We start from the raw sequence: 23,204 nt of genomic DNA, 5'->3' as shown, positions 1-23,204 counted from the left end.
GGGGAGGAGGGGGTGGGCTGCACTGAGCGGTGCCTGTCCTGCCCCCAGGAAAAGTCCAGGCAGCTCTCAGCAGAGCTGCATGTGCAGCCGATCAATATGGGCTTCGGGGCTGCTGAGCTATTATTCACGCCAAAGGGCCTTGTTTGGATGAAGGCGGGCGGGGGGGGGGGGGGAGGTGGCGGTGCACGAGTTCACAGAAGCACAGGCCAGAGCTCTGCTTCTATGGCATTTCCCCCTCTCTCTGTGATGCCTTCGTTATTTATGCAGCACGAGTAATGAGGTGATTCAGGATGAGGAAGTGTTTTCCCCACAGCATGCTGGGAGCCCCGGGAGGCATGGCAGCAGGGGTCATGTGGGATTTGGGCCTGGGTCCCAGTGATATGTGTCCTGCCTTTCCCCTCCTTTGGCTGCTCCTCAAGGAGGGCAATGGTGGGCCCTATTTGCCTGCCCCACTCCCTGTTCCCTAGGATGAGCCCCTCTCATCATCTCCTATCTCGTGGTGCTGCAGAATCCATCCTTAACCTGCACATTGTCTGTTCCTTACTTCCTCATACACTCCCAACCTCTTACCTTCCTATTCCTGTCCCACCATCTTGCTGCCCCACCATCCTGGGTACCTCACCATCTTGTTGCTCCAACATCTTGGTGTGCCCCACCATCTTGGTAGCCCCACCATCTTGGCTGCTCCATCATCTGGGTTGCTCCATCATCTTGGCTGCTCCATCATCTTGGTTAGCCCACCATCTTGGTTTGTCCTACCATCTTGTTTTTGCCCTACTCGCCTCTGGCAAGCTGGCTCTGAAACATTCACCTTGTTGCCGACCTAGAGTCTTAACAGACACGAGCAGCCTCTCTTGGTACTCCCTGTGTCTTCCCTCCTGCACAATAGGAGAAGATACTGGCCCTGGCTCCATCACCCTTTCAGGACTCTGAATCCAGCCTTGACTCCAGCCATATACACTATTCTGCCTGAACCTGGCTGCCCTTGGTTACTTTTCAACATCCCCCTTCTTGGGTGCAGTGCCTGTGGATTTAAGAACTTTTCTGAGATGTCAGTGTATACAGTCCTCTGTCCCATTTACAAAAGGATGACGTCTTATCTGAGAGCCACCAGACTATTCATATTCACATAATGTAGGTGGCCTCTGCCAGATACAAATGGTTCGAGTCCAGTGGGCTGCAAGCCCCGTGAAGTCATATAAACAATAGTGTTTCCTGGGGTTTTGTGTTAGGTCAGTGAGTTACAGCATAGGGTGAGGTCAAGCTTGAGAACTGGTGACTTGCCTCAGGCAGTACCCTCGACAGTGTCTCTGGGTGTTGGACTGGGGATGGCTCACCACAGAGCCTTCCTGCCTCCTCTGCGGAAAAATGCTCTGAGCAAGCCTTTTGCTGAGGTGTGGAATCCACTCCAAAGGTGGCAAGTTGTGATGTGGCTAATTTGAAGTGGATTGAAATAGAGGCTTGAGACCTCTAGACCCTGATCTGCCATTTCTAAGCCTACAGTGATGGGATGAAGCTTGAGGCCAGGCCTTACCTGGCTCACACCTGCTGGACTGGCCCCTTCTGTGCCACGGCTCCTGTAGGGCCATCTGTCCTTGTGCTGGTGATGCTGAGGGATTCTGCGTTGGGCAAGGAACAGGTACCACCACTCCCCTCTACATCCACAGAGTAGCTGCCCACGGGGTCTCGTGTCTCTGGGGATGGGTGGGTGGGAGTAGAGAGAGGCTGGGAGGATAATACTCCCCATTCGCTGATATTGACCAGAACACCCCAGCTTTGCCAGTGAACCAGGCCTCTGAGAGTGGCTCCACGGTTGTGTGAACTCATTGAATCAAACGGGGTGTGAGCAGACACAGCTGCCAGTCAATGGAAGATGCCACCGACTTGAGACTTAGGATGATGCTGACTGACGATGATGATGGAACTGTTTTCCTTAAGCTCGTGGCCCATGGAAGAGTCAATCATTTCACCAATGGCAAGTCACAGAAAGGAAAATAGGTGGAAGCCCAATCCTAGAAAAGCATTGCTTCTGTTGTCTATTAGGGAAGCACTGTCTGCAGTGAGCTCATTGACTACACGGAGACAGCCCAGACGTCCCCCCATCACATCCTCCCAGCACTAGCCAGCCCGGACACACAAGGGTTCCTTTGAGATGTCCCTACTTGTTTTCACTCCAGACCACAGTCCTCCAACCACACACTCAGCTAAAGGGAGAGGCAAGTGGACCAGAGACAGGGGCTGACAGTGGTTCCTCGGAAACCAGCCCTGGCTGCAACTGCCCGACAGTCCCCAACTCTGGATGCACATCTCTCCCAGGAAAGCCCCCTCCGGAGCACCGGGTGCCCTACTAGGCTAGCAGTTCCAACCAAAGAGATGAGGAAATCATTGCTGGTAGTTAATTCTCAACTACGTCGACAAACGGCTATAAATATTTATGATGGGAAATTTCATTATTTAAAAATTCTGCTCCAAATTTCCAGCTCACTCCATGAAGAATGCCTGCTGAACAGGTTGCAAATTAAGAACAATTATTTTTCTCTTCTGCATTTGAATAGAACTTACAGCTAAAGTCATTTAAAGGGGTTAACATCCACCTTAATTAAATATTAAAGTGTGCCTGTACCTGCTGCTATTGTTGCCCCTTCGAATAAGATATAACCTATTTTTGACAAGTTTTCATCTTTCTCTGTGGAAGACGCTACATGAAACCAAATCAGTGGCAAAGAGGAGAGTAATGAATAATCTATTTCATATTCCAACAGTACCCAGAGCTCGGAGTGGAAAAATATTCAGTCGGATGATGGCAAGAGGCTGCTAGGGTACCACATGACATAGCTAATGTTTAAATAATAATAATATAAAACAGCGATAAACAAATCATTAGCCCTTAACAGTTGTTTAATGCAATTTGTTAATGAACGTAATGGTGGGGACTAATAATGAAAGAAAATAAAAACGTCTAAACAGGCGCCAAGTTGCTGGCGATGCGCAATTATTTCCTTGTCAAGTTTTTATGATTTAATGAGCCCCTCTGGGACTGACGGCTGTCAGTCAGTCGTGACTTTTTGACACCATTACAACTTCAAATACAGCAGCAGGCAGGCTGTTTTCCTCGGATTTGAAATACTGAAATGATCTGACAGTTTTAAAGAAAAGATGTGCAAAAAAAAAAAAAAAGAGAGAGAGAAGAAGAGAAAGACAGTTGCTTTCCTTCCTTTCTTTATTTCTTTTTTTTTTTCCTCCCCCCTCCCTTCTTCTATGGAGTAGATAATCTCTGGATGCTGTTTGGTAATGAAAATCCAATCACTGAGGTCATTATCTGATGAGGTTTTTGGAACAGGCAGGCTTTTTTCCCCCTCTTTATTTCTTTACTTAATGATAAGCCTCAATGGGCTTGCCCCGCATGGGACGGCCAGAGCCGCACAATTTTGTTCACCATTAATTTCAGCCTTTGAAGCTCAGGGCTCAGAAGCAGTAGCAAAGCAAACCCCCCACCAAGCTGGTTCCAAAATAAGACAATCCAGTCTGCCTTAAACAGAATAGCAAATGGCCTCCCGGCCCAGGCCTGGCAGCTGACGTCAAGCCCGCTGCATTTGCAGGCATTCAGTCTTCAACGTGGAACATTTAAAACTCCTTACAACTTAAGAGACTTTAATTAAATTGCTTTTGATTCCGGAGCAGGGCAGCACCCTCTTTATTTATTCTGTCAGGGAAACTGTTTAGTCTGCATGAATTTTATATGGCTAGGGCTTCTTCCTTCCTCTTCCTCCTCTGCGTCTTGTCTTCCACCCCCAACCCTCCCATCGAACACCATTTTTCACAAAGCCTCCTGACTTGAGAGAGAGTCATCAATCAAAGGCCATGTATTAAGTTCCTAGAACCTTTCGCGGTTCTGCGATCAGCTTTGAAATGGGGGGCTTTCCTCCTTCCCCAGGGCAGGGCGAACAATTGGGGGGCGAACAATTCTCCTCCCTTGAGGCTCCTCTGAATCTGTCCTGCAGCATCTGAGACGGACAAGTGGGAACTCAGGGGGCTTTTGCACCAGCTTCCTATAAAGTGCTGGCTCTCCTGGTCTAGGGGGTCACTCTCGAGGTGGATTTGATGGGGCTGTCAGGCCAAGGGTTGGCTCTTTGCATTCTTTCCACTCTCAAGGGTGAAGTGGGGCAAAATCTTAGGCAAGAGCTGATAAAGAGATAGAGCCCCAAAGAAGAAGCCATTGAGAGGGAGCCATGTACTCCTGGACTCCCTCTACTTGCACGTGAACAGTAGGTGCTCGTGAAATTATGTAGGAACCAGCAAGCTGAGAGGATCAGATCCACCTGGTTTGCCAGGGGGCCTCGGGAAGAACCTGGAGGTGTGAGGTGCAGCTGGGTGACCGATTATACACTTATGCTGAGACCAACGGTTTGGAAGAAGGCCACCGGTGGGGTTGGTAGACCACTTCCCCGCAATTAGAGTTTCAGAATGAGAAGGAGATTACTTGTTTCCTTGCTTTTTAATCATGTCTTTGATGTGTTCAGTACAAACGGCATCGCGTTATCGGAATAAAAGATGCTTGCTGAGATAGATCCCGGAAGCTGATAGGACAATTAGTACCACCTTCCTGCTCCTTTGCTGGTCTCCTTCGCTCTGCCAAAATCCCACACCATCCCTGCGAGGTAAAGGCTGCAGCTTTATTTACACGATACTAAATGATTTATCTGAGCACATGCAGGCCCTAGCCTGTTTCGATAAGTACAATTTCTCGGGTGGATTTTGCCATTCTGCATTTCCTCCCTAACCCATAATGGTTCTCTTCTGAGCTGGCTGGGGGGCGGGGGGGACCCGCTGCATCCAGGTGATTTCCGTCCATGGACACAGGTGGTTAGCATTTTTTCTGAAGGGAACATGTTCGCTTTTCAAGGATTCAAAGCTTCCAATTATATTCAAAAGACAGATAGGGTCCTGTAAGTGCTCATGACGCCTTAAAGAAAAACACATTTCCCTTTATGACTAGGGGGAGAATGACCTCAGCTTGGGCGACTTGAAGGCTGACCATAAATGAACTCAACTTGAACGCAATTCCCGGTGACCTCGGACAGAAGGAAACCCAAGAAAATCACAACGCGTGTTAGAGGTTTGAATACACTGGGAATTCAGGAAGGCTGTGCTCACATTTGTCAGGGAAAAACCCAAGCCGTCCTTTTGTGATGCGCTGCAATCCCTTATTCTTTTAAAGGAGGTTAGTGAACATTTTCCATTAAGCTTATTTCTAGTGGATCAGCCTCCGGGACTCCATCATATTGATAATCACATTTGGAATTTCTCACCGACGGAGTCATGTTCTTGCTCTTCCTGAAATATTCATGTTCTCTTTACATATTGGAATGGATGTGGAGAGAACCCTGTCAGACCTTTTGCATGTATGAGGGCTGCTTTCGGCAGTGCAAATACTAAGACCGAAAGGATACAGAGATGCTTACACAGGTCAGGGGAGACGGGGTCATCATTAAATATGGTGCAGAGCTTCCCTCTGCCAGCACATTCTGGGGAGGATGAGATTTTTGGAAGGCAAGGAAATCTTTCTCGTAGTCAGTAATCAAAGTTGTGAAAAGTGGATACTGAGCAGGCTCAGCAAGAGATATTCTTGGGTAGAAAAAGAATGCTTAGAAAAACAGGGAAAGTGCGAAGTCAATTTCCTGCACAACTGCTATTAAATACCCACCTTTACAAGGAACGCACTCTGGCAGGTTGACTAAACTCATTCTGCCTGGGGAGGAACAGGGCAGGTTTGCTGAGCCGGTCACTGGCTCTGGCCCCTGCTTGTCTCTGCATTTTTTTTTTTTTTAATCCTCAGACATCAGAGAAGGGCTGTTCGGTGACAAGAGGTGTGTGACAAACAGCAGAGCCCATCAGAAGCCCCCGTGACTGGCTCATCTCCCAAACCATGACCCCTGACGTGTCCACAGGGCAAGCAAGAATGTCACCAAGGCTATTCTGGTCCGAAGACGAAATTACCAAAAAGGCAAATAAACATTCACCTTCCCCTATAAAAAAACAAATCTGGGTGAAGACCAACCTAGAAAAGGAAACCAACCCACATGCAAACAGGAATAGAAAATATTTTTACACTCTTTGCGCTTTGGCTGAACAGTGGTGAGTGAGAGGGGGGAGGGTGACCTGGGGCCTGTCAGCGCCACAGAATGATTCATGTGACCATTTTGTCTTAATTACTCAGAACGGGCAGTTGCTGCTGTTGATCAGGGAAGAGCAGATACATCAGTGTCTTCTGACAGAAAAAGTGATGGCCGTCAGGATGGTGATGACCAGGATGATGGCAAGGATGACGACCAGGATGCGGTTCTGGATGATTCTAGGAGAGAGCAGAGGAGGAGAAACGAGTCACACTCATCAACCGGGGACATTCTGCGGAGGTCGTGCGAGACCACATCCGCTAATCAGGCCGAGGGTTGCCGGGTGGGGGTGGGGAGCCCAGTGAGTGTGTGTGTGTGTGTGTGTGTGTGCGCGCGCGCGCACACGTGCTCGCACCTGAGACCATGCAGATTTCTGGTTCTCCAAATGATCCACAAGCAAACGAATGGCTCTACAGCAATCGTCACACAGCACCAGAGAAATGCTTACGGAGCAGCTAATAGCAAATCAGATGGTTTTTCTGGGCTCCGGGTACCAGGTAGTAATCTTTCAGTGATCAAGGGTCCCATGTGAGCTTCTCCTTTTAATTTAACACATGAGACAAGACTCTTTTTTTTTTTCAGGGTTTCCTGTTCAAGTGAAAGACTTCAAGGAAAGATATGTCAGAAAGGTACCTAGCTGTACAGAAAGACCCGGGGAAAAGCAACAGAGAAACTGAGGAAGAAAAGGACAGGATTAAGAAGCAAGTGTCAAGTTTGCAGCACAGGCTTTGGGAGCGTTGTCTATCACTGGGGCTCATGCGCCGTCACACCGGGAGGAGACGTTACATGTGCTCCATGGCAAAGAGAAGACGGAAATGAGAAGTAACACAAAGTGCCCGGGTGCCTCGTGCGCTTTGGGTGGTGGGCCCTCGCCTCCAGGGATTCCCACCCCCTCAGCTCTGGCTCTGCTGCCTGCAGAGGGGGAACTGGGAACGTGGAAGGAAACCCAGAGTAGAGGCACGCGCTCTGAGATGCCTGCCGAGGGCTTCTGATGAAGTCGTTTCATAATCTGTTACCTCATTCTGAGAAAAGAGGGCACACATCACAATGCCTCGTTGAGGCTTCCTGGGGAAGGCAGGTCACACGCGCTCGCTCCCATAGAACCAACCACACAGAAATAGACGCAGGAGGCTTGGCAGTCCAGCGGCCGGACTGAGACTCCACAGCAAACCCCATCTGCCCATCTGCCCACCCTCCCAAGATCAAGCAGAAAGAGTTCTGCCTCGTCTAGTCACAGAACGCCGGCGGGGGACTTGCCTAGGAGGAGCTGGGTGGGACTAGTCGGGCCCCGATTTAACAGAGACCCCACCCTCCCATTTCTTATCTTGGAGGAGATATCTTTACAGGGCGTTGGCAGCCTTTTCTAGCTTCTGGATGACTTTCTTTCTTAGAAGGAGGACAACACCCTTGTGGTTTCGGTTGGATTCTTTCTCACCTACCCCGCTTCTTCCCCAATCCTAAATGGATGGTGGATGGAGGCGGTCACATCAGACAAGCCCACTCCCTCGTGGCCCCCTGGAAGGACCAGCTCCCTCCCCTGTGACAGGTTACAAAATGATCACATTTGCTGACACGTCTTCCGCAAAACTGCTTTAGTGCCTGTGTCCACTGTCCTCGAAGGAGATGAATGACCCGCTCGGTCCTCATTTATCACAGAAGGCTCAGCTAAGATCTGTCTCGTTTATTTCTTCCCTTCCCCACTAGAAAGGCTGTGCCCTGACATTAATTCTTCTGCGATGACAGCTAATTCAGACTAACAGGCCGTATTTACTCAGGAGCCAGGAAGATTCTGTCCTCCAAATAAATAAATAAAAACGGGACGTCATGGCTTGTTAAAGTGCCGCTAATTATGAACGCTGATCGGCGCAACTCGGTGGCTTGATTTATAACCCAAATCAATTTTTTCCCCTCTTCTCTTGAAGGGGCAGAAGTCTTCAGAACAGTCCCTACCCATCCCGTTTGCCCACGTCACTGTCAAAATCTCTATTTACCACAGTCACCCGCATCAGCCTTGCAAAGGAAATCAGCAAAATTGAAACTCAGCAGTGAAACAGATTAAAAGCATGAAAACTCTTTAAAATTCTGCCTTAAGTAATCTACGGTGGTATGTCTCTTGGTTGACAACCATTTTATTTGTGGGTTGAGGGCCCCAGGGCATCCATGATGCTAATTTATAAAGGATTAACCGTGGGTGTTACTTGTTTAATCTGAGGCCTGGTTAGAAAAATGAATACACAGGAATCTCTAAATCCTTGGCTCTTCTCTGGCCCTCCTAATTGGGCTTCCCTCATCTCAAGGCAAACAGGAGTGGGTTTACCCGTGATCTTCCCTAAGAGCTTGTATCTTGAACTCAGTCAGCACACACACACCTGATCCCAAGCAGGACACCACTGGGGTGTAGACAGACGTGCAGAAAGAGCCTGGTGGGTCCACAGAGCCTGCCCCCGAACACAAAGCGGTTCCTGGCAAGTGGGCCCCCGGGAGAACTGTCCCAAGGGTGACAATGAAGGATCCCAGCCCCTGTTGTAATCATTCCATTCAAGGGAAAACGGAGAAGAAACCGGTACAAATTTAATTTGCAGGAAAATCTCCGTCTGCGTGGAAAACGCTGAAGCAAAAGACTACTGTCAGCCCCTAAAGACGGAACATCACAGCACTGCGCCTTCTCAGAGCACTGCTGGGTCTTCTCCCCGAAGCTACGAGAAGGAATGGCCCTCATGTGTGTTGGTGGTGGAAGAGGTAGGCAGTAGAGAGCATTTGCTTTCAAACCAAGAGCTGGCAGGTATTTGGGCTGAAGGGTGCAGAGGGGAAAAAAAAGAGGGTTGGAGCTGACAGACTTGGAAGTGAACTTGACTTTGGCCAGAACACCAACCCAGCTTTGGCCCTCAAAGGTACTGGGCAGATACAGCACCCCTAAGGACCAGAAAAAGTGAGCTGTTGGGGGCCCTCGAGTGGATAAGACCGGGGAAACAAAGGCTGGCAGGAGTGGGCCCCATCTGTGAGGAGGCCTGGAACGCAGTCACAGCCCGGGGCTGCTGGCAGGTACTGCTGTGGGCAAAGCAGGAAGGAACGCAGAGTCCAGAGAGAACCAGAACCCCAAGCCAGGAAGCGGGGTTCCCAGCTAGGGAGACAGAAGGAACTTTGGGGGAAGCCCAAAGTAACTCCCTTCTAACTTTGGACAGGTTGGGGGGTGGGGTGGGGGAAGCGGCAGTGAGGCTTTAAGTTCAACTGGGTCTGCGGCAACCAGTCTTAATCTCCCTTTTGAAAATGCAAAGTGTGTTTACCCAGTAAATAATTTAAGAAAGAATATACACTTGAAAGAAGACATCCATTGAAACAGCCAGGCTAAATTGCCTCCAGGCAAAAACTTGTGCATTTGCATGCTGCATTCTATTAAGTGAGCATGCTGCGGCTTTAAAAGAATGCAGAGCCAAATTAAAAGGAATGTGGGCCCGAAACATCAAGGATCCTCCAAGTTTACATTATGAATCACAGTGCTGTTGATACAAGATGAATTAACCATTTACTTTGAGGCTGAACTCACAAAGTACTATTGAAAATACTGATCCCTGTGTGGAACCCAGGGAGCGGCTAATCTTTCCATTGCCAGTCTCCTCCCCCTCTGGAAACAAGCTCCTGCGTGTGGCAGCCGGAATCATAGAAGACTGGTTAAAAGGAAACAGGGAGGCGAGGCACCTGGCACAGCTCTCTGCTCTCGCTTGAGGAACCTGGGAATTCCACTGGAGCAGGCGTTTCCACATTCACCAGCGTGCCCTTCTCTATTTCTGGGCACTGACACTCACCTATCCCTTGCTGTTAGGTGTGGCCATGTGACTTCTTTTGGTCAATGATATGCGGGCAAAAGAGCTAGGCAGGGGAGTTCCTGTTGTGGCTCAGCGGTAACGAACCTGACTAGTATCTATGAGGATGCGGGTTTGATCCCTGGCCTTGCTCGGTGGGTTAAGGATCCAGAGTTGCTGTGAGCTGTGGTGTAGGTCACAGATATGGCTCGGATCCCACACTGCTGTGGCTGAGGCTCCGAATCAACCCCTAGCCTGGGAACTTCCATGTGCTTCCTGGGCATGGACCTAACAAGACAAATAAATAAATAAAAAATAAAAAAATAAAAAAAGAGAGAGGGAGAGAGAGAGAGGTAGGTGGTACTTTCAGGGGGAGGCATTTAACTTCCAGGGTTTGACCCTCCAGCTGGCTCTTCCCTGGCTATTCTGATCCAGGAGGCTGTGCGCTCCTGGAGGGCGGTTACAGGGTGGTGGAAACTTCTTCCACCTGGATCCTTGAGTCACCACATGGAGGACCACTGCCCTGGAGGCTCACCTGGACTCACAGTGAACTTGTATTAAGCCAGTGAGATCTGGGGGTCTTGGTACTGCAGGATAACATCAGCTATCCTGAGTGATGCACTACTGCCCCCCTTCTCCAATAAGATGAGGTGTCTGGCCAAGTCAGGTGAGGCTCTGGTTTAATATATTCCAGAAGCCAAGGTACAATGAAGGCTGATACCACGTCTTTCCTTGAAGAATAGGTTTTTGCCTCATGGTTTTCAAAAGCTGGGATCCTCTCTTCTCCATACGGGGTCATCAGATTCTTCCCTGAAGACTCAGGAGCTCAGCTGTCACCAACGCATTTGTGTTGATGAACGGTTCAGCGAGCTCAGCTGGGAATTCTGCTTCCCGGGAAGAGTAACTCTGTGTTGGCCACAATCATTTCTCCATTCCAAACTTCGGAACCTCCCCCAGCCCCAGGTGTAGAGCTGCAACCTAGGCGAAGAGGGTCAGCGTGTTCCATGGCCCTGGCCTCAGTGACTGCACCAGGAGCAGGCTTGTGAATGAAGCCAGTCCAATACAGCAAATGTCCGAAGCTTTGCTTGGAATATGGGGACACCTGGCCTTCGTGGTGTGTGGATGTTAGGCCTGGATCTGCTGCAGCCATTGTGTTTCCATGAGGGAAGCCAGCCTAAGAGAGAAGCTCACTCACGGAGGAAAGCAGAGTTGACGAAAAGGCAGAGAAATGGACCCCTGTCCCTGTCCCGAAGACAGGTGAACCTCTCTGTTAAATACCCTTCTTTGGGACTGTTAGTTATATGAGAAAACAGATGAACTTGATTTCTGAGGTCAGTTGGGGTGAGCTCTTCTGTTGCTTGAAACCAAAAAGCATTTTTACATTGATTCACCCAGATTCTAAAACCAAGTCCCTGATGGAGGGTAATGTGAGAAAGAGAATGTATATACGTAGGTGTAACTGGGTCACTTGGATGTACAGTAGAAAATTAACAGAACACTGTAAACCAACTATAATGGGAAAAAAATCATTAAAAAATAATAAACAATTGTACCCAAACAAACAAACAACCCAAGCAAAACTAAGTCCTTGATCTACGGCATCTTTTCCCCACCTCTTCCGAGAAGAGGTTCCTGACCACGCCCTCACTTATTCTTGTATTTCCCTGTGCCCTGTTCCTACCACTATGCCTACCACGCAATGTTATCAGTGTTCTGTGTTCTGTTTCTGTGCGGGTTTTCCCAGTAAAAAGCGGCCCTTTCATGGTCTGAATCTCCTTCGCCTTTTATATTCCCCAGTGTCTTAAAACAGAGCTTGGCACAGACAGTCTCAAAAAAAAAAAAAAAAAAAAAAAGAAAGCTTGCCAAATGTATGAGTGAGGGACTCTGCCTACCTGTGGGCCCCTGAAGATGCAGGTAGTTGTCTTCCAAGTTTCTAAGGGCTGCTTATAGACAAGCACAGCTTTAGGAGTTAGCCAGCCTACCATCAAGCATGCCACAGTGTCCAAACCCCTTTAAGAGGCTGCATTCATCAGCCGGAGAGTGCATGACACCCCGAGCTGCAGGGTCCTGCCCCACCCACGCTTTTCTCCTTGGTTCACCAGGCCTGAATAGCGATGCCCACCTTTGGGGTCTGACAGGACGTTAACACTTGGTAGGGCATTTAGCAACTAGGAGAAAGTTGGGGCATGGGGTTGGGGGGGTGAGGGGGAGACAAACTGTACAATAGAGCCTGTATCATGTCTCTCTGGGAACTTTCCAAACAGAAGGACCAAGGAAAAGGCTCGCCGAGTTCTACCTCCAATTCAACTAGTATTCACCGGAAAGAAATGAAAATAGGAGTCAGAGAAGTGGTTCCTTGTCATTAGCCTCTAACACTAACTTGAATTCGAAGCATTCTTTTCAAAGCTGGGTACATGGTTGCCTCTCAACTAGAGCTGTGTGGTTGTCGCGCCTCTGATAATGCCCCTTTGGGGTCTTCTATGTCCTGTGTCTTTGGGAGGAATCCTCAGCTTCACCCCAGGAATTCAGGAGGAGCTGCCCTCACCCCCTGATTCCACAGAGGGACACATGACCCAGGCAGACCCAGCTGATGAGAGCTCTCTGGCCCTTGCACAACCCCGTGTTCAGGAACTGGCGTGCCACCCAAGCCGGATGGAGTCTCCAGAGGAGTCTTCCTGGAAAATCAAGAAAAAGCTACTCTCCTTACTGGGAGACAACGGAAGCCTAGAGTAGTGGGGAGGTGAGCATCCTCACCACCACGTGGGAGGGGGACCTATCCCAAGGACACCAACACAGAGGAACAGAGAGCCCAGAGATGAAAAAAAAAAAAGACAGGTTCCTGAAGGCATGACCCGAACCCCTGCTGTGTGCCTGCGGAGTCATGCTTAAACTTCCCAGTGACGGGAGCCAAAGGATTCTCTTCTGATTTCAGCAAGTCTGGTTGAGGCTTTTCTCACTTTCAACCATATTGATGGTCCTGAGTTGAACAGCCACCCCCCCACCCCAAATTCAAGCCCACCTTGGAACATGACCTCACATGGAAACAGGGTCTGTGCAGAGGTAACCTGCTGAGGATCTCAGGATAAAATCACCCTGGGTGTAGGGTGGGGCATAGATTCAATGGCTGGCGTCCTCAAGAAGAGAGAGGATATGGACTCGAGGAAGAAGATCCTGTGACGTTGACAGAAGAGACTGGAGAGATGCTGCCACAAGCATGCAGTGAGCATGGCCCTGCCAACTCCTTGATTTCAGACTGCAAGCCTCCAGAACTGTGAGGGAACACATGTCTGTTTTAAGCCACCCAGCCGGGGGTGCTCTTATGGCCGCCCCAAGATACCAATACAGGGAGTTCTCAGATCCAGCCAGGATGCGGACTTGCCTTTCCTGTTGGCCTTCATGTCTGTTCTCCATGTTTCCGCCCCCTCATCCTCCTCTGAGGACAGGACCGTCCAGCCAGGTTCCCCAGAAGCTCTGCCTACAGCCGAGGGGCTCACAATCTTCAGGAGCTGTCAGTTCTTTCATCTGAGGATGAGATGTCTGTTCACGGAGCAGAGCGGGCAGTGGCCCAAAGCCCTGTGAGCTGAGGGACCTGAGGGGCACATCCCTTGAGACCCCTTCCTCTGGGATAAGACATTAAAAACAGGAAGAAAGTCAGATGATACCTCTGGGCCAACTGAGCCACTGCCCGCCATGCATAGTTATATTTACCGACCTGAGTTTAGGAGGGGTCGGTTATTTACGAGTCCTGAGGGGAAAGGCCGCACAGGAGGGAAACCTTTTAGGAGGTGGATCAACGAGCATGCTCTCCAGCATAGAACGGAGGAGACAGCAGCCAGTGTCAGAGGCCAAGGACACTGAGGCCAGGTCCTGACTGAGGACCACAGTACTGGTCTCCAAATAGCTACTTAATTTAACAGGAGTCAGCGAACCTTTTCTGCAAAGGGCCAGATCATAATGTATTAGTTTGTGAGAGCTGCAGTAACAAGTACCACCGACTGTGTGGCTTAAAAAACAGAAATGTATTATGTCACAGTCCTGGAAGCTGGATGTCCGAGATCAAGGTATTGGCATATGGGTGCCCCCGAGCACTAGGAGGCAGATTCCATTCCATGCCTCTTGCAAGCTTCAGCTGGTTTGCTGGCAGCACTCAAGCTTCCTTGGAGAGGTGTCACCACAACTTTTGCTTTCATCTCCACATGACATTTTTTTTCCTGTGCATATATCTGCATCCAAATTTCATCCCCCCCCCCTTTTTTTGGGTCTTTTTGTCTTTTTAGGGCCACACCCACAGCATATGGAGGTTCCCAGGCTAGGGGTCAAACTGGAGCTACAGCGGCCAGCCTACACCATAGCCGAAGCAACGCAGGATCCAAGCCGCCTCTGCGACCCACACCACAGCTCACGGCAATGCCAGATCCTTAACCCACTGAGCAAGGCCAGGGATCAAACCTGTGTCCTCGTAGATACTAGTTGGGTTCGTTAACCACTGAGACATGACAGAAACTCCTAAATTTCCTTTTTTTAATAAGAGGACACTGGCCATATTGGATTAGGGGACCACCCTGCTTCAGGATGTCTCATCTTAACTAACTGTATCTGCCACGACCTTATTTCCAAAGAAGGCTACAAGCTGAGGCACTAGGGTGAACATGGATTTGGGGAGTTGGGGAAGGAGAACACTCCGTACAACCCATCACAGTAAATCTTTGAGGCTTTCTGGGCCATACAGCCTCTGTTACAACTACTCAGCTCTGTCCGGCTAGTGCCAAAGCGGCCTTGACCACGTGTGGATGAGCACGGCTGTGCTCTAATAAACCTTTCCTGACAAACACTAGCATTTGAATTTCATATCATTTCCTCACATCAAAAATCTTCTTTTGATTTTTTTTCCCCCAACCATTTCAAAATGCCCAAACCATTCAGATCTTGCGGGCCATACAAAAACAGGCAGGGGGCTAGATCTGGCCTGTTCTGTGGGGTTTGCCCATTTCTGGCCTCAAAGCTAAAAGCTATCTTGGGCAAGCCCTCCTCGGGTGCAGATGGGCACGGCCAGTTTGGCCAAGACCCTCAGAAGAAAAAAGGGAAAGCCTGAGTCCCTGGCCGTGAGAGCTCACAGTGTTACCATGAGCCATCCACTTACGGAAGCCTGACAACAAAGGCCACAATTAGGGTGATGCCAGTGCCAGGGACAATTTGTTATGTGCCCACCATCCTGGATTTACCTGAGGTCACCTGGAGCAAGTCACTCCAAGACACTGGGGTTTCAGGTCCTTCCTGAGCAAAATCAGCCAGTTTACCCCTGTCCCTGCCCCTGCCACCCTCTAGGGAGAAGAGGATTAGCTCATTAAAGATCCTAAAACACTTTGAAAAGGTAAAGCCTTTATATGCATGCAGTAGGCAAATAATTTTGTGAAAGGAGATGCAGTTTCAGGAAAGGTGAGAGGCAGGAGGAGAGTGGTCAGAGGTGGGAGGGAAACTTCCAGTGGTTGGTGGGGAGGTAGAAACAGGAGTCCAGGAAGCTGCTGCTTCCCCAAGCCCACCAGGCTTCTCCATCCCACAAGCTGGTATCTCCTGGGGCCTCACATGACACCTTTTTCCCCCACAGGGCCAGCCTTCCTTCTGAGGTGGCCACAAAAACATTAAAAGCCAAGGAAGGGCATCCCATCGGCTGGCTTGAGGAGGCCTTCACAGTCCAGGAAGGCAGCCAACAAGCACCTGTCAGAGCCCATTGATAAGTCAGCCAGGGTCTGATCAGCTGTGTGGAGTGACATTGTCTTTTGTGTTGCCAGATATGCACATCCCATTTCAGCCTGGGCAGTGTGGCTGCTGCCATTCTTAAATATGGACTTGAGGATGCCAGGGGGTTTGATGAGCTTTGCTGGCCAAGGGGCTTTCAGATAAGATCAAGGCAGCTCATATCCATCGAAATGGCTTGGAAAGAAAATGAACTAAGGATGCTCTAGATATGCAAGGTGCACTTAATCTCTGGTAGATCTGCAGACTGCCAGAGTTGGAAGAAGTCTCCACACCTGGTCTGGAATCTGTTTTAGGGTTGAGGATGCTGAGGCCTTGAGAGGTGAAGGGACAGGCCCAAAGTCAATCAGGTCCTCAGACGTACAGGTCTGTTCCTGTTTCACTGTGGTACTCATTCTCACCAGAGCGGTCAGGGCCATTATGGTGACTACACATGACGGCAATTCCAAACATGGCTTCTGCTAAAGGGACTGTCCAACCAAATCAAGGAACTCAGCTCAAAACCTATCAGTCTCCACCTCTCACTGGGCCTAACCCAGTCCCACTTCTATACACAATGAAGTGGGCCATGGGAGGGTAGACACCTGGGGTTCCCAAGTTCTAGGCCGATGCCAAACTGAGAAAGGAAGAGCGACATAGAAGCCTTCTTTTTTAGAAAACCAGATCGCTCAATTTCAAGGACTGCCCTTTTCTCTGAGATCGTGTCCTTTTTATTGTTTTAGTGTTCAAATGTCCTTTATTTTATAGAGTGATGGTAACAGTAGATGGCAAGTTTTTTCCCCAAAGTCCTTATTTGGACCTTGGAAATGCACTCTCTCCTTGGAAACTACTCTCTCTTCCTTGGCAAAATCAAAAGTGGACAATCCTCCTTCAGTCCTCTGTTGAAAAAAGTCCCAAATCCAAGAAATGCAAAAGTTCATGAACCCAGGAGCTGGAAAATCCCACTGAGCTCTACCCTCTGGTGATCCCTCCTCAGGCCTTGGCAGTGTGGTTGCCATGGTGATGCCAACAGCAACATCAGTGACAGTGACCACAGCTGCAGCTCGGATTTACAGGGTGTGGACTCTGGGCCAGGGGCTGTTCTGGCATTTTCTTTTCTTTTCTTTTTTTCTTTTTTTTAGGGCCACGCCTGCAGCATAGGGGTTGAATGGGAGCTACAGCTACCGGCCTACACCACAGCCACAGCAATGCGGGATCTGAGCCACGTCCAGGACCTATACCACAGCTCAGGGCAACGCTGGATCCCTGACCCACTGACCAAGGCCAGGGATCAAACCTGCATCCTCATGGATACGAGTCTCGTTGGTTTCTGCTGTGTCACAATAGGAACTCCTGTTCTGGCATTTTCTATACTTTGTTGACCCCTCACCACAATCCTACGGGATAGAGACTGTATCATGCCCATTTTTCTAGGAGTCCCCTGAAGCCCCAACCCACCTCTCCAGTATTGTCTTCCCCCCCTGCAGGACACACACATAATAAAGTGATTATTTATGCACCTGGCGTGTCGTATGTTCTCTGTCAGACTCGCCTCAGTTGTTGGAAGGCAAGCCTTTGACATCTTCATCTTTACCCTCTTCTCCACAGACACAGTAATTGGGCATGCAAGTTAATTTTTGCTGAGAGCACAGAGCACTAATTAACCAACGTCAACTCTTTACTTAGTGCCCGACGTAAATGGACAGTAAATTACGAAGATAATATTCATTTCTATTCAGTAGCATAATTCATCAGCTTTCTTCAGTCACGGGCACACGGGCTGTGTCTTTTCAGTGCCCCCCCACCCCGCCCCGTCTTTTAGGTAAATTCATGATCACCCGATCGCTTGCCAGATTCAGGGACAGAGCAGAGGAAAGAGCAAGCATCCTCTGGGGGTGGCTCACTAGTGACCATCCTGCCCAGTGACATTGCAGTACGCAATTTTTTTATGACGTTAAAGTCACCTATCAGGCAGGTGAAAGGATATACTGTAGGAAGACACCACGTCTGCTGAAGATTTAATGCATCTGATAGAAAAGGGTGCCAGACAGGAAAGAAAATCAGGGACAATCAACTAGACTCCCTGTGTGATCTTGGACTAAAGGTCTCTCTATTCGTGAGCTGAGCCATCCATGAAATGTAACACGGGCATCTCTTCCAACTACTCTCCACGCAGTGTGTGGGCAGTGATAGACCTTCTGGTCTTAACGCAGGTGTCTTTTTCTGACCTTGGCTGCTTCCTGCATGTGTGATGTCATTTAATCTCCCCAGGGATCCTGATTTATTAGGACCCAGATCTGGTGGCTCAGGCCCCCTAGGGAGGTGAGCCCCACTCCAGATGTGGCCCCAGTAAAGTTCTCAGTGCAAGACGGACCATCCTTGATGTCAGGAAGATGACCCGCCTCCCAACTCCCAGTTCTAGATGCTTCTCACCCCTCCTTCCCCACACCTCCTGCTGGGTGTCCTGAGGGAGGCTCCCCACTCCCACTGGGTCCTGCCCCTGTATTGTGAAGCAACCTCACTGCCCTCCTCAACCAGCCACCCCCCTCACCCCTCCCTGGCTGAGAGCCCCCCCACCCTTTCTGCCCCCTGGAGAAGCCATGAGCTACATCTGGGTACAAGGTGATCAGCCACCTTCATTTTTGGAGCCAAAGTGTCTAGGTTCGAATCCAGGATCTGCCGGCCACTTGAGCAAAGTTACTTCACTGCTCCTCAGAGATTATGTCCTTTTGACTCTTAGTGTGAAAATATTCTTTATTCTGTGGAGTGACGGTGACAGTAGGAGCCACTGTCTGTTCCCAATGTCCTGAGGTGGACGTGGAAATGTACAGTCCTTTTGGAAACCACTCCCTCTTACTTGGCAAAATAAAAAAGAGAACAATCCCCTGTCAGTCCTCTGTTTAAAAAGAAAGATGAAAGTACCCATACAAGGAACCTGAAAGTTCCCAAGAACCAGTGCTTCAGTTTCCTCATCAGAAAAATGGGGCTAATAATAGCAGGGGCCGGGTCAAGGAGTTCCATGAATAAATGGAACACGAAGAGCTTAGACCAATGCCTGGCAGTAGAAACTGCTCAGTAAAGAACTAGGATAGTCATTAGTTCATGACTCCACTCCTACTATCGCTCACTGATCACCCCACAATGAGTCCCGAGATGAATCCTTTTGGGGGTGCTCCCTCCCCTCTAGCAGACTCCCACCACCACCACCACCAGGTGCCTTGGCCTGAAAGGCCTGCAGTGTCCCCTGCAGGTTCCTGCAGGGCACATGCCAGCTCAGGTCCCAATTAGCTTGGCCGGTGGGGTCCAGCCCAGCGGCTCTCCTGGAAGCCCCACCTTCAGCAGCTACTCAGTTACCCAGGAAGGCGGAGGCTGCGCTTGCCAGCTCTGTTAGTTTCCCTGGGGACGCCCCTTGACAGCCAAGATGCCTCTCCTGGATCAGGACCCGTTAAGGTCACACTGGTGGAGACGTGGCTGCCTTGGCTTTTGTAATGGGCTGTAACATTATTTCCTGCAAGATCTGACATTAGATACTTATCTCCTAATAGTCATGGATTTACACCTTTTTTCTTTCCTGATGTCGGGGGAATAAAACATTTTGGCAAAGGTTTATCAGCCACCTGCATCTCCGTCAACTCTTGAGGGCTGTGGTTATGTTTCCTAGATCATAACATGAGAACTTCTCTCTCTCTCTCTCATCCAGATTTGATTCCGTGGCTGAATGGGATGTGTCTGAACTCATATTCCCATTGTGCCAGTCCTGGGGCTGTAGGTCCTCAGCTCCTTTTCTTGTCCCTCCATTGTTTTGGCCTGTGTCATAAAGAGGCTGACTGCGCCACGTTGGCTGGCTGCCCACTGCGCTCAGCCAATGGGAGGCACTGGCGGGTGGTGGTGGTGGTGGGGAAGTCAGGGTACTCCTCCCTTTCTTTCTCTGCCTTCCTAGCAGCTCTGTGTCCACTTGTGGCCCCTAACAGGTCCTCCCTGCTTCCAGCTATCAGGCGACCTTTGCCCTGGGCTCTGGGCACAGGGCTCCAGTCTGAGGGGGGCTTTCCGCTGACCTGAATGCCGGGCTGCTCTGCAGGAGACACCCGGCAGATTGCGTGCTCTGTCTGCCCCAATGCAGAATATCTCCTTCACAATCTTTCACTTTAAACTGATTTTACATACCCCAAAGTAGCAAGAATCATTTCTGAGCAGGTGAGCCCCAGGTTAAGAAGGCCTCCTCTGAAGGCTTATTAGCGATAAGCACAATAGCTGACTCACAGTTCTTTGGGCGCCAGGAGGGTGGGGTAGGGTGATGATCAGATAGCAGGATCCCAAGGTTTGCGCAGGTGAAGCCATGTCACCTGCTGGCCTGGGAACATGCGCAGTTCTCTTCTCTAACCAAGGAAGGAAATCGTGGGTGGGGGAGGAGGGGGGAGTCTCCAGGCTGAGGGCTGCAGGCATCAGAGAATATGGGGTGCCTGCTCTCTTTCTAATTTGGGGCACTGTTCTTGACTGCTCCTGGGATGCAAAGTGGGCAGCTCTTTTTTTTTTTTTTTTTGCCCAGAGAAGTCAGAAATTGTGTTCTTGCTATGAAATCTCTCAAGGTTTAAGTATTGGCGACTAAGAGAAAGTTTTCCAAAACAGTGCGTGGCCAAACAAAACACATCTGTCTGTGGGTCAGCACCACCCTGATCTTCAGATCTTCAGTTTGTGACCCCCGACTAGTTATTACGGAATGGATCCAAAGGCAGGGGGTGGGTGGGAAGAGCCTCCCTGCCCTACATTACCCAGTATTCCCTCGGAGGCAGGAAAAGGCCAGCCCTCCTGACCCCGAGGAAGTCTGAAGTTCAGCCTCGGCATGAGCGTCAATAATCAGGGCCTACACTGAGTGCATCCAACTTAGCCCATAACTGATTCCTAACCACCAGGTCAAGGGCCAGAGAGAGGCCAGCAAAAGCCACACACCAGCTTGGGTGTGCCTTTCGGACTTCTCGCAGAAGGCGATAAAAAGCCCAAGGCACGGGTCAGGGTTGGAGAGTGAACTTGGTTGGTGATTCTCAAGGAGGAGGGTGTACGTTTTATATGCAATGATGTCTCATCAGCCGGAAGGCCTGAGATGGAAACTGAGTGGTCTCTTTCGGAGGGTGAGTGGCAAAGAGGTTTGCAGAATGGGCTCCACGTCCAATTTGTTGAGTGATCCCGTGAAAAACAAGTAAATGTGCCTGTTTCCCCATCTTTAAAATGGCAGTAAATATATGTGACCTAATCACGCCCAAGGATGTTCGCTGATGACTGTGGCTGGGGACATGATAAAAAAAACAAACAAACAAACAAAAAAACTGCTAAGAGTAGAGCGGCCTTTGAACGCTTTCTCAGTCTGTTACTTGGTTGCAATAAATAGAAAAGCCAACCATAAATCAGGAGGGATCTTTAAGGAAACGGAGGCAAAAAGCAGCCTGAATCCTCGAAAGAAGCCATTCTTCCCTCTATCATTCTTGGGAGGGGCTGCGCTCGCTCTCCCTGGCCTTCACTTTCACAGGCAGATGGTGAAACCCAGTCCCCTAAATGGCTACCAGAGGGCGTGAAGGTCCCTAATTGCCAACGTAAGATGGTGCCACTGCAGGTTCCTAACAGAGTTGCGTACGGACTCACACTCTCCTGCTGACCACGTGTCAGAAGCCCAGTGGAGGGAAACAGTATGGACCGAGGGGCCTAACACGTGGAGTCCAGCTCTCCTGGAGATACAAGAGTTTTCCCGGGAGCAGCACAGCCCAGTCCCAGCTCCGCCCGCGCTGCTCAGGTTCGCGCATGCGCGCTCAGCTGTGCTCGGCGCCACGCCACCTGCTTATGGAGAAGGACAGCAGGAGACAGCGTGTGAAACTCGTGTTTCCTGTAAGAGCGCTCCTGAACACGTTTACTGCCCTGCACAGCGTATGTCCCTGTATTGAGGTCCCAGTGGAAGGTGTTCCCTCAGGTTGGAGTAGGGTAAGGAACTGCGTTTTCATCTCAGTGACTCATGTCACTGTAACCATCTTCCTGTTGGAGTTGCCTGCCAGGTGCCTGCAGATAAATTTCTGGCCCACCTCTTGCAAACTTATGGGCTACTCCACGGTTTGTGTACTAACCTCCCACGAGACTTCATTTACTATATAGAAAAACTTATTGTATATATTTAAGTAAATTGCTATAAATCCTTATGGGACCAAGACGGCTTTACACACGGGTGCTGAAGACCGAAGAAAACAAAAAGAATTCACATTTTTTGTGGGCTGGCTACTTTAATGATTCTGGCTTTATTTTCCTTCTTATCCCCCAAACGATTCTGTACTGTGTGATACTTGGAAGCAAGTTTGCACGTTTACTGAAACAATATGCTGTTTCCCACTTTTTCTTGAATCTCTTTTCATGATCAGTGTGGGATGATTTCCAGAATGAACCCTAACTTGAGACCTGGGGCCCCTGGGTTCCTTTGCAGCCAAGTGCACTGGATCCTGGGTCCCCTTTGTTTGGGGATTTACTTTCAATTGTCTTAACAACATGGACCTCTTTTGTGGAAGCAGAAGGCGTTCCCAGCAAATGTTGGCTGCATATACGCGAGCCGAAATGTTGCTACGGTCATGGCCTTTCCTTGAACAATCTAAAGCATATTTCTCTCTGTATATATTTGGTTTTTCAGAGGCTTTAAAACCTAGAAAACAATCATAGCTGAGACCATTTCTGAGATGGCACTAAAAGAACCTACTCGGAGACAGATAAAAATAATGAGAACTTTTCTGTCAGGAAAGATTTAGAAAATATCACTGGCATTATTAAAATTTAATTTTTTACTCAGCTTTTTGGTTCTCCTTTCCAGTGATAATGAGCAGGACTGCTCACCTCCGCCTTGCTAGTACTTGTTTTGTGCAATAAATTCAGCCTTCCAGTCTGCAGACATTTCAGACAACAGTTTTGACTGCTATAGGCTTATTTTTTACCCTGTGCTGTGCTTTGAGTCTTCCTATAAAAACCAGTTCATGAGATAATTTTCCACAAGGCCTGTGGAACTAATAAAAATCAATTTTGCCCAACTGGTTCAGAGAAATCTTGGGAATAGCCAAGGCAGAACCACAAAAAAGGAAGAAAAAAGAAGAAGAATCAATGTATTCACTAATGGTTGACTTGATAGAAAACTATCAAATTAGCTGACAGGAGATGCTTGGCTGTAGGAATTTTCCTTTCGGCTTAGAACAGAACACTTTTTTTTTTTTTTTTCCTCATCGTTTAGGGTCACACCCACGGCCTACGTAGGTTCCCAGGCTAGGGGTGTGTAGCCACCCGCCTACACCAGGGCCACAGCAAGGCGGGATCTGAGCCACGTCTGAGATCTCTACCACAGTTCACAGCAATGCCGGATTCTTAACCCACTTGAGAGAGGCCAGGGCTCGAACCCACATCCTCATGGATACTAGTCGGGTTCGCTAACTGTTGAGCCACGACGGGAACTCCCAAAACACCTTTGAAGGATCTAGGAAAGGCT

The 23,204-nt window shown here is 49.3% G+C and overlaps 1 protein-coding gene across 5 annotated transcripts in view; it reads right to left on the bottom strand.

Moving 5' to 3' along the window:
* Positions 1-4,476: 4,476 nt before the first annotated feature.
* VTI1A (vesicle transport through interaction with t-SNAREs 1A) overlaps positions 4,477-23,204 on the bottom strand; it is a 366,600-nt gene continuing 347,872 nt past the window's right edge. For 3 of the 5 annotated variants that reach the window (XM_047760686.1, XM_047760689.1, XM_047760687.1), the window contains one exon: positions 4,477-6,352. In XM_047760686.1, the coding sequence (XP_047616642.1) occupies positions 6,259-6,352 (94 nt within the window). In that variant the 3' untranslated portion in view covers positions 4,477-6,258. The remainder of the gene's footprint in view (positions 6,353-23,204) is intronic. The other 2 variants (XM_047760688.1, XM_047760690.1) reach the window with 1 other exon arrangement.

This window comes from Phacochoerus africanus, chromosome 15, assembly GCF_016906955.1.
Source record: "Phacochoerus africanus isolate WHEZ1 chromosome 15, ROS_Pafr_v1, whole genome shotgun sequence".
In the NCBI taxonomy this organism is placed as follows: domain Eukaryota; kingdom Metazoa; phylum Chordata; class Mammalia; order Artiodactyla; family Suidae; genus Phacochoerus; species Phacochoerus africanus.
The sequence above is the reverse complement of the archived record's forward strand: the minus strand, read 5'-3'. Positions and strand labels throughout refer to the sequence as shown.